Source organism: Plecotus auritus (assembly GCF_963455305.1).
Source record: "Plecotus auritus genome assembly, chromosome: 10".
In the NCBI taxonomy this organism is placed as follows: domain Eukaryota; kingdom Metazoa; phylum Chordata; class Mammalia; order Chiroptera; family Vespertilionidae; genus Plecotus; species Plecotus auritus.
The window spans coordinates 13427417-13439657 of NC_137785.1; the positions used below are offsets into that span (position 1 = coordinate 13427417).

Genomic DNA, 12241 nt, shown 5'->3' on the forward strand with positions numbered 1-12241 from the left:
CTCGCGAGCTGTAGTTTGCTGACCACTGACCTAGGCTATTATTAGTATAGATAATATTGAATTGCCCTAGCTGGTTTGGCTCAGTGGATAGAGTGTTGGCCTATGGACGGAAGGGTCCTGGGTTCGATTCCAGTCAAGGGCATGGGTTGCGGGCTTGATTCCCAGTAGGTGGTGTGCAGAAAGCAACTGATCAATGATTCTCTCTCATCATTGATGTTTCTATTTCTCTCTCCCTCTCCCTTCCTTTCTGAAATCAATAAAAAAATATATTAAAAAATAATATTGAATTAATGCTAATATTCTTTTTTTTAAAGAAATGAGACAGATAATCTGTATCGCCAACAAACATCTCTCTCTCCTTTTAAAAAATCCTCATCCAAGGATATATTATTGATTTTAGAAAGAGGAAGGGAGAAAGAGAGAAGCATCGATGTGAGAGAGAAATATTAATCGTTGCCGCCTGTATGCACCCTTACCAGGGATTGAGAATCTGCAATCTAGTTATGTGTCCTGACTGGGAATCAAACTGTAAAAATTAGGCAAGTAAGGGGAAATGTACAAAATGTCTACTGGTGAGCACTGGGTGATTGTTGTATGACTCTTACAATTTTTTTATACATATTTTTATTGATTTCAGAGAGAAAGAGGGAGATAGAAACATCAATGATGAGAGAGAATCATTGATCGGCTGCCTCTTGCACGGCTCCCTACTGGGGATCAAGCCCGCAACCTGGGCATGTGTCCTTGACCAGAATCGAACCAGGACCCTTCAGTCCACAGGCCAACACTCTATCCACTGGGCCAAACAAGCTAGAGCTCTTACAACTTTTCTTTTTTTTCTTTTTTTTAAATATATTTTATTGATTTTTTACAGAGAGGAAGGGAGAGGGATAGAGAGTTAGAAACATCGATGAGAGAGAAACATCGATCAGCTGCCTCCTACACACCTCCCACTGGAGATGTGCCCGCAACCAAGGTACATGCCCTTGACCGGAATCGAACCCGGGACCCTTCAGTCCGCAGGCTGACACTCTATCCACTGAGCCAAACCGGTTTCGGCTCTTACAACTTTTCTATGGATTTTACAATTTTCAAATTTAAAAGTTGGGGAGGAGAGAAAAAGTCACGGATATTTACATTTAATGGTAAAGTCTGACCAGCAATAGGAAGGAAGACCAAATGCCCGGAGGGTGAAGCTTAGAGCAGCGAGGAGCACACACTGAGCACTCTCTCCTGGGTGCCAGGCACCTTGCTCAGCGCCTCCCAGACAAGTTTTCCTGCACCCTCACAGCAGCCCTGGGAGGCAGGTCTGGCATGCTCAGTTTACAGATGAGCAAATGGCAGAACAAAGATTCTAACCCTCGTCTACCTAGATCTGAAGCTCTGTATCACTAATCTAAAATGCCTCTCTAGCTAATCTGTTTGTTTATTTTAAAACCACCGGGGAAAAAATGCTACATGGGCCCAACAACAGGGGAATGGTTTAAATAATCTGTGACATAGCCATTTAATGGAACAAGATGCAACAATTAAAAGTCATGTTTGCAGCTCTGGCCAGTGTTGCTCAGTGGTAGAGCGTCAGTCCACACACTGAAGAGTCATGGGTTCAATTTCCGGTCAAGGGCACGTACCTTGCAGGATTGCAGGTTCATTCCTGGCCCCAGGGGCACATGAGGAAGCAACCAATCAATGTATCTTTCTCACATCAATGTTTCTGTTTCCCTCCCTCTCACTCTAAAAATCAATGGAAAAATGCCCTTGGGTGAGGATTTACAACAATAAAAAAGTCATGTTTTGTCTGGTTTAAAAAGCAGTTGTTCTTGCCCTGGCTGGTTGGAGCGTCATCCATTACACCATGAGGTAGCCAGTTCGACTCCTGGTCAGGGCACATACCTAGGTTGTGGGTTGGATCCCTGGTCAGGGCGGGAGCAAGAGACAGCCAATTGTTATTTCTCTCTCAACCTCTCTGTCTCTCCCTCCCTTCCTCTCTCTAAAATCAGAAAAAGTAATAAAAATAAAAAGAAGTGGTTATCAAAAAATGGTTCTCCAACTCAACCTTGGTTACTAAATTCTTTTTCTGCAGAAAACAGGAGTAGGTAAGCTGGTGGGTGAATTCAGGACTCTTTTGCCTCATCTAAGTTATGCTTAAAAAATTTTGAGAACTATCACATGGCATATTTTGAATTATGTAAAAGTAATACATACACATATGCAGAAAAATAAGATTATAAGGAAATATATCAAACCATTAACAGAGGTTTTCACTAAGTGAAGATCAATTAATCTTTAAATTCTTTTTCATATTCTTTTGTTGAATTTCTACAAATGAACATATTTTAATTATATAAATAGGAAAAAGTTCTTTTAGGAAATGGAGTACACAAGGATCACCCCCGAACATGCAGACTAAGCTCCTAGATACTAGGTTGACTTTTCTCCTTAAAATTCTATAAAAGTACAAACTAATGCCAATGAAGGGAAATACATGACCAAAACTCAAAAAGACAAAGAAGAAAACAACAGAATTCAGATATTCCAGATTAAAACCCACTCATTCAATCAACAATGAATGTATACTGGGTGCCAGGCTCTAGGGCAGCCTTGGGCAAACTACGGCCCGCGGGCCGGATCCGGCTGTTCTATCCGGTTCTCCTGCTCTCCTCTCCGCTCCTTTACTTTGAATTTATATTAGTTTACACAAACACTCCATCCATGCTTTTGTTCTGGCCCTCCGGTCCAGTTTAAGAACCCATTGTGGCCCTCGAGTCAAAAAGTTTGCCCACCCCTGATCTAGGGAGACAGGAGAACAGAGAATCCTGTTCTCAGGGAGTGGAAATGTGCCTCAGAAGAACTATCAGAAAGATGACATCAAAGTGCTGCTGGGGTGGGGGAGTCTTGAGGAGTGAGGACAAGTTTCACAGGCAGGAGGAATGTGGGACATTTCAGACATACGAAGGGAATACGCAAAACAGAGCAATACAAAGAAAGTCTTCTTGGTCCATGTTCTTCTAAAATATTGTTTGTATTCAGGTAAAACAATTCTAAAATTAATGCCCACCATGATATAAAACAGAAAGAAGGGGTTGGGGGCAGAAGAGAGAAAAGGAAGGATGAAGGGAGGGGAGAGGAAAAGAGGGAGTGAAGGCAGGCAGACAATGAGAGCATGATAGCACTGGGTATGAGAGGGAGGAGTCCAGAGTGTGGCCGGCAGCTGGTAGGCAACGAGAAGCCAAGAAGAGGTTTTCAGTAGAACTGTCACATCTCAGGATGGACTGAGAAGGGCTGTGATGGTGGGGCAGTGGAACTGAAGTGGAGGGGACAGAGCTAAGCGATGACAAAGCAGAAGCAATGGACTTTGGAACTGATTAGTTAAGTCAGAGATGTCCCTGAAGCGCCGAGCTTTCGGTGACAGAGAGGACAGTGGTGCAGTCTAACAGAGCTTTAAGAGAAGCAGCAGCGTGGTGGCAGACTGCGGGCCGGTGGAGGAGGTCTTCATACCTGAAAGGCTTCACCAGTAGAAGAGCAAGCAGAGGGATAATTTTGTCACTGGGTATAAAAAAAGCTAGACGGCATGCGGACAACATTCAAGCACCTGGTACTACCACAGGTGAGCCACTGGAGGAGGCCACTCACAAAAGGCTCCTCCTGAGAAAGGGAAGCTCTCCCAGACAGGAAAATCTAAACTAGTAAGTGCAGAAGGAATTACAGAGTTAGAACTATGGTGATCACAGTCTCGGGCAAGAACCATCAATGGATACTAAAACTAGTGGGTGAAAGTGTTAGGAGAAAGCAGATACTTACAGTCTCAAAGCACCTCCCTACAAAATACCTATTCATGACAAAGGGGCAGATAGCAGCTTTACAGTGGAGAAGCGTGGCAGGCACCACCACCTCAATCAAGGGATCAAAGTAGACAACTCCAGTGATGGGGCAAATTGACATCACATGCCACGTGGTGTGATGCAGTGAGAAGGACACAGCATTGCTTCCCTGCTATCTCTGCCAAAAGCACAACCCTAAATCTAATCATGAGGAAACATCAACAAAACAAAACTAAAAAATCCCACGTTGAGGAATATCCTACAAAATAACTGATCTGTACTCTTTAAAACTATCAAGGCCATTAAAAACAGATAGACTAAATGGTTTTAGATTAAAGACTTAATAGACTTGACAATTATATGTAATCTATCATCAAAAAAAATTATCTTTTACTATAAAGGACATTTTAATGAAACTAATGAAATGAAAATGTCTTTAGATTAGATAGGTTAGTACTGCATCAGTGTTAATGTCCTAGTTTTTAAAATTACATGATGATGTAAGAGAATGTTTTTTAGGAAATATCCACTGAAGTATTTAGGAGTAAAGCTGCATCATATCTGTAACAGATATTTCAGAAAAAAGATACAAATATATAGAGAAAGAATGATACAGGGAATATGGTAAAATAACATTTATGGAATTTTTAGTTACTTTCAAATTGCTACAACTTACAATTTTCCTAGAAATCTGAAATAAGTTAAAAAATAAAGGGAAAAAGAGCCCACCCCCTCCTTCCAATGCCACAAACTATCTCTTTGAAACATTGGTGCAACTAGAGAGAATTTAATCACGGAATTGCTTTGTGTAGATTTCCTCCTGGCCCAAGGGAGAGGTGCCAGGAAGAAACCGATACAAAACCAGTGTCTAGCCCTGGCCAGTATGGCTCAGTTGGCTGGAGCGTTGTTCCATGAACCAGAAAGTCGAGGCTTTGATTACCCATCATGGTACATACCTGGGTTGTGGTTTGATCCCCAGTCAGGGCCAGTACAGGAGGCAACCGATCAATGTTTCTCTATCACATTGATGTTTCTCTCTCCCTCCCTCTCTCTAAAACCTATAAACATATCCCCTGGTGAGGATTAAAAAACAAAAACAAAACAATGGACACTCAGAAAAAGCCTTGGTTACAGAATGGACTAAACAAAGCTGCAGATCTGCTGTGATTATGCAAAGTGCTTGCTGTTTCAACCCTAACCCTGGTGTGCTGCAGAGAAAACCCTGGAAATAATGACAAAGTCTTTAGCGGGCTTTGATTTGAAACCTACATTCCCTGATTCTGCACATCCTGAGGAAATATTAAAACCAGTCACCCAACTTAATATGATGCTGCTCAGATGATCAGCGGAGCCTGGCAGGGTGTCCACACCACACAATACTTAATATCACCACAGATAACACCGGAATCAGGAAGAACACAGAGGGAGACCATAATCCTCACCTTGGTTTCAAATCAGTTTAAGCCTATATTCTTGAGCTCAACTACTAATGCTCAAGAATTCCTGTAATCCTGTGCCTACTGTACCTCCTTCTTCCCGAAGCTCATCAGCTTTGAAAGCATCCAGGAGAAGAACAAGGGAAACAACATGAAACTAGAAGCTCCAGGGGTTTCAAAAGAGAGGCCAAAAGACATGTTATAGGAATTCTAAACGCATGAAGTGAATGTTTTCACACAGGTAAAATCGTGTCACTTCAAGAATAAAGAAGAAAAAATTTAAGACAGTTGGCTTTCACATAACACCAAGTTGTCAGTGGAGTTGAAATGTAGCTGCTTGACTAGAAGATACCCAAGCTGTGTGTTGTTTTTTTTATCTCCGTTAAAAAATGTATTTTTTTAAATCTCTCAAAACATGAATCTCAGGCACTCTGTTACAACTAGTCATTCATTTCATTAAACCAAAATGTACTACCATTTGTCCAGTACTGAGGACACAATGAGAAATAAAACCCTTTCCCTGCCCTCAAGAAGCTGACAGGCAGACAGGCTGCACGCTATGACAGGGAGCTGGGGGGACACCGAGAAGACACCTAGGTCGGCCACAACTGCAGCCTTGAGAACAGGACTACTCCCGTGTTCTGAAAGCTCTACTGGAGCCGGCACCACGGCCTCACAGCTATGGAGATGGAGGGAGGAACCCGACAGTGGTTGGGACTGCTCAGCTCCTTCTCACACTAAGCGAGAGCTGATTGCAGAATCTCTAGATGGCTTAGCCCTCTGGAAAGCATCTTGTGTAGACAGTGAAAGCTGTAACTGGCTCTGAGGTAACACACTTACCTGTGGCTTCAATGTACTCAATGCATCTCTCAATAAAAACAGGAATTGGCTTCTCTGGAGTCACGACGGTTGTTAAGGGGACCCCAAAATAGTTACTCTCCCAGGTTGCCTTTGTGATGGATGGCCGGGGTTTAGGCTTTGGTTTCTGTCCAAGAAAGAGAAAAGAAAGCAGAAAAATAAAGTGAGTCTCATCATGCACCTACACATCAGGAAGGCTCCCAGAGGAGAACTCACAGTGGTGCGGAAACTGCTGGAAAGGTTCCAAACAGGATAGAGAGACCCACTTGTTCATCTCACTAATTTTGCATTTTCTAGCCTCCAAATAGCACACAAGCTGCCAGCAAGCTGCCTCATAATCACACCTTGAGCAAGAGACCGCATTGTCAAAACAAAGGTATTTATAAGAAGCAGGCCATGTTTATTTAATAACAATGAAATGACTATCCACGGCCTTTATCAGGGGTGCACTGGCATAAACAGGAAGTTTTCCAAACATCCCGAATGGTAATAGACGTTATACACTCAAAGATGACTAAACTCTTAAAAAGATAAAAGATGGAACTGAAAACTAATAACTTACTCTCTCCAGAACAGAGATAGGACATGTATTGTTAAGGCTGAAAGCCCCCAGTGAGAATTCCCTTAGATACATCACCTGGTAACAATGGCTTCTGCATTTGAAAAGGGCAAAACTAACTCATCAAAGGTGACAAATAAGATAACTATCTTTTCTTTCTCAGCAGTCACCTTCCTCACACAGTAGGAGTAGCAGCTGCAATTACTTGAGAGCTTACTATGTACCAAGCAAGTCCCAAATATTATTCCTTTTAAACCTCATGACATTCCATTTTATCAAGGAAAAATGTCACATACCTAAATGACACAACTAGTAAGCGACAGTGCTAGGATTCGAACCCAGGAGGGTCTATCTCAAAAGATCCTGTCAGTAGGTCTTTACTACTGTTAGGAGTTACCCAGATTGTAGTGTATCTTTAATCATTTATCCAACCACACAGTCATTGTCTGCCCAGCCCAAGAACTTTTGAAAAAACGCAATGAGTGCAGGATTTGCAGTTAGACAGACTTGGGTAGGGTAGGTAACTGAATTTTTCTAGGACTCAGCTTCATCTGTAGAATGGGGTTCCTAACACCCAAACCCACAAATCTGCTGTGAATCTGGAGTGAAATAATTCATATAAAGAACTTAAGCGTCTGCTGCATAGTCAGTATTCAATTGATGGAGGCTAAATTTTCTAGCTAACTTAAGATTGTTAGAAGACACCTCCTTGTCTTATTCTAACATTGGGGAGGGGGGAGTATAAGATTAAAATTTATTGTCGAGGTACTAGTACTATGGTTAAAGGTTTTATGGTGATTAGAAATAGCTTTCTTGCAGCTTCTCTTAAAAGTTCCATTTTAAAAATTCCTTAAGACCAACTAATTTGGAAGTCTCAGTTTTACTGAAGAACAGTGCTGCTATTAGTTTTGACAGGCAAATTCTGCCAAATTGGGATTGGTAAAAAGAATCACCGAAATCCAGTCTTCTTTGTACTAGTATACAGATTCTAGAGCTAATAGGCTAAACAGTATGGAGAGAACATTGCTTGGTTCATTGTGATCTGGCTGCAAACAAGTGTAATGATAGAAGCTCTCAGCCCATCTTCCCTTTAGTAAGAACTCACATTGTTGGGCGACTACTGTACACTAGGTGCTGAGCCACTTCCCTTCCATCAAATCATATCATTTCACCCTCACGTCCATCTTGTGAGCAGGTTGCTGTCCCTGAGATGCTAAGTCACTTAACCAAAGTCACAGAACTTGTATGTCAGGGTTCAAAGCTAGGTCTATTAGATTCTAAAGCTTCAATTCTTTATTTTGCACTTCACATTAGTAGAGGATGCTAGGGAGATACTCTAGATTGGTTTGTTCATGTAAAGATACATCATAAATCATTCATTTGTTTTTCCTTATTTCTTTGTAAAAGTGTGAAGTCAGAGCCTGCGTGCCTCGGCAGTCTATACGGGGAGATATCAGCAGCTACTCCCCACAACCTGAGAGGCTATATCACTGGTCTCACAAGGAATGGGCATATTGCAGTGGGCCAGGGCCAGGCTTTGTGGAGTGTGTGGCTTTTCTCTGGGACCTAAGGATCCATTCACATTCCTCCATACTGAATCAGTTAGCTGGTAGCAGGTTGTATGAAATACAGATTGGACCAGGGGTCCTCAAACTACGGCCCGCGGGCCACATGTGGCCTGCCAAGGACATTTATCCGGCCCGCCGGGTGCCGCTGCCTGTCCTGCTTAGCAGCCGACTCGTCCCGGGCCCGCAGTGCGCAATAGGAATTTGTTCATAGTTTTTTTTTTTTAAACTATAGTCCGGCCCTCCAACGGTCTGAGGGACAGTGAACTGGCCCCCTGTTTAAAAAGTCTGAGGACCCCTGGATTGGACTGTCTTTCCCTTTGGGTTGTTACTTCAGGTAATGACAGCCAGCAGCCTAGAAATGGGCTTGTTCCTTCTTTCATATATATTTTATCCTCAGCTGTTCTTTTTTCTTGCCACTTGTTTGCACAGGAAGTCCTCAAAGAATCTCAGACTAAACAGGAAGTGATCTGTTTTCTCTATAAAGGGTATCAAAAGGAATAAGAATGGGCAGGATAAGGAAAGGGAACAGTTGACTCAGACCTATAAGCTGGTTTAGTGGTTTTTATGTAGAGACCCCTACTTTTAAGTTTACAGGTTGTGCAAATTGGTAAGTAAATCTGCCCTCCTAAATTGGTCTTATTAACTTGGAAATGAATTGAATTGCTGGAGATACACCTGGGTCCATTTACCTTGATCCTATTTGCTATTTGGTTACCCCCCCCCCCCCCGCCTTTAGATGGTGTTTTAACAAAGGCCAAAATTTCAGTTATATTTCTGTGGTTTTAGGAAATTTCCCATATTTTAGATCATTTTTTTTCCCTTATGTGTGCTTCAAAATAAAGGGATTGAATGATTCTGGAGCAAACATATCAACAATATTTATGAACATGGACTTTGGAGAAAGGAAAGACTGGGAACTATGACAACTATTTCAAATAGCTATAGAACGATCTCATGGCAAGAGAACAGAGTTTACACCATTTCCAAGGGTCATGTTGGGAGAGAGAAAAGGAATACACAGAAAGGCAATTTTGGCCAATATAAACAAAATGTTAAAAAAACAAGAAAACCCCAGCTGTTTAAAAAGGATGGGAACTGCTTGTAAGTATTCAAAGCAGAGGCCGCAACCTACCTGCCATACCCGTCAAGGAGATTCTGCCATCGGATGGAAGGCTTTAAAATGAGACAAACATCTCATAGTCCCCTCACCCTGAAGGCTCGAGATCTAGTTGAGCACTTCAACTTACAAATACAGAAACAGAGAGTAAGCTTTAACAGCGTCAACTCCCCTTACTGAGTGACATGGGTTTCTCTCTCTCCCCCCCACTCCCTCCCTCCCTCCCTCCCTCATTTAAACAAACTGTGATTTATGGACTGTCACATACTCCCTTGAAATAAATGAAGGCTCTGTAGGGTGTTACAAAATAAGGTAAGGAACTCTTGTGCAACTAATTCTAAACCTTCCTAGTAAGCAAATCAGACTATGGTACATGTCAAGAGCTGGGCCAGACTGCTGATACAACAAGCACCACATCAGGTATCTGAAGAGTCCTGGGCAAATGTAAGATGGAAATGCCATTCTTCTGAGTGGCCTGCCAGATGTCTCAGTCCCCGGTCAGACATGTGCCACTCATTAGGAGTCACTGGAGCCCTTTCAGCAGCAGGTCCTTGGAGAGGAGAAAGTATGCTGACATCCATCTTCTTCTGAGGTCACTCACTCAGCAGGCTGAATTGAAAAAAAGAATCTAGCCAGAGGAAACCAAGCCCTGAGAATAATCTACACATTTGTGTCTCCAAGTTTAGAGTCTGACTGAGTCAAAACCGGAAAATAACAGTGATTAATTAGGAGTGGTCGTGTGTAGAACACTGTGCTAGGTGATCTGCACAATTAACTGAACTTCACAACCAGCCTTCAAGTAAGGGTTATTAGCCTCATTTTACAGATGAGAAAACAGGCCCAGAGAGACTCATTTCCAGCACTGAGACAGCCAGGATGCAGAGGCTGGTGATCGATGAATGCCAAAGTCCATGGTTCTTTCCCTTACATGGACTAACTGCATGACGAAATGCCATTGACATAAACAAAGGACTGGGTCCACTTGAATCAACCTCACCTTGTCTTTCTGGATAAATATTTTTTGGATGAATGACAGTCCACTGTTCTTTACTTCAGTTTCCTTAAGAACACTGTGCCTGATTCTTAGTCTCGATACTTATCAGGTGGCAAAGGAAATAGAAATGAACCACTAGTTTATGGCAGTGTACTGCAAAGAAATGGGGACTGGAATTTGCCTGTGGCCTCTTGGCATTTCCGAAATGAGAAGAGCATTAACAGGAAAGTCCCAACTTTGCCAGAGCAAGAAGACTTCTGTCGCTTGCCCCTCCATGTCCACAAGGGCAAGAAAAAGACTAGAATTCAAGCCCAGGAATAAACAGGCTGGAGAAGGGACCCTTCTACCAAACTATACAATACCTGGGTTCCAGAGCCTGATGTGTAGTAGGCACTTAATACATTTCCTGAACAAAACCAGTTTCCAAGAATGCACAGGGCTAATGTCTCTTGATAGCTTTTCAAGTTTAGATGAGAGTATCACTGTGGGTACAGAGGTTTTTCTTCTCACACTGTGCTGCTCTCACTAGGATGTGAAGAGGTGAGGCTCAGAAGGTCTTGTTCACACAGACAGTACTGTATCACAGATAATCAATTCCCTGTATGACTCTGAGGGCATCAAACAGGCATAGCACTTTATATACACATATGGCCATTTTCCTACTGGGCTAAGTTTCTAGAGGGCAAGAATCTTGGCATTTTTCTTTTTTAATGAATTACAGCCCAGGTCACATAGCAAATTAGCAGCAGAGCTAATACTAGGACTAAAGTCATCTCTCTCCTTCAATGAACTTACAATCTAATTGGTAAAAGAAGACATATATCCACAGTAGGCAAAGCTGATCTAGATATCAGATGAGTAAGTACCAACTGAGCCACAAAGACACTCTCATGGTGCCAATGGAGAGGTCAGTAACCCTTACTGGGTAAGAGTGTTCTATCTTCTGTGGGAGCAGCAGGTATAGCTATGTAGTGATGCTAAACAGACAACCTCAAATATTCTCTTCTGGTCTCCATGTCAAATTAGTTATCCAGATTTTAGGGTCAGAAAATATGGTCGCTAGAGTTTTATCACTTAGCCCAGCCTTTTAAATGATTGGTAACATATCTAATAAAGGAAATAAAAAACAGAATCCAGGCTGTTGGATTCTCTCTCTCTTTTTTTTTTTTTAAGGAGGGACAACAGATACAAAATATAGTCTGGAACAGGGACAGTGACCTCTGAGTGGGGACAATTCTCCCTTTTCCGAGTGAAACTGATATAAGCAAAGTCCTAGAAGGTCCCACACATGGTCTCATGGTTTGCCAAGTTGTGTGATGGCACACCCTGCACTAACTGTAGCTGGTACGATAGAAAAATCAAAAGATTCCATCATTGCCCAGGTGGCGTGGTTCAGTGGTTGAGCGTTGACCTATGAACCAGGAGATCACAGTTCGATTCCTGGTCAGGGCACATACCCTAGTTGTGGGCTAGATCCCCAGTGTGGGGCGTGCAGGAGGCAGCCAATCAATGACTCTCTCTCATCATTGATATTTCTCTCTCTTTCTCCCTCTCCCTTCCTCTCTGAAATCAATAAAAATGTATTAAAAAAAAAAAGATTCATCAACTGTGTCACGACAGGTTTACTCAAAGCACTTTCTTGCATTCCATATTCACATTACGGAGTTCTGACTGGATATGATTCTCTCACATTTCCCACAGAGCTTCAAAAAGACCTTTTTTCTTTTCTTTTTTAAATCCTCACTCAAGGATATTTTCCCACTGATTTTCAGAGAGAGTGGAAGAGAGAGAGAAAGACAGAGAGAAATATTGATGTGAGGGCCCACGCTGGAGCAGCCTGCAACTGAGGTACGTGCCCTTGACCAGAATCAAATCTGGGACCATTCAG

At 42.3% G+C, this 12241-nt stretch overlaps 1 protein-coding gene across 1 annotated transcript in view; it reads right to left on the bottom strand.

Moving 5' to 3' along the window:
* Positions 1–12241, bottom strand: part of ARHGAP35 (Rho GTPase activating protein 35) — a 142664-nt gene that overhangs the window by 64617 nt on the left and 65806 nt on the right. The window contains exon 3 of the mRNA XM_080645888.1: positions 6098–6242. Coding sequence (XP_080502014.1) covers positions 6098–6242 — 145 coding nt within the window. The remainder of the gene's footprint in view (positions 1–6097; positions 6243–12241) is intronic.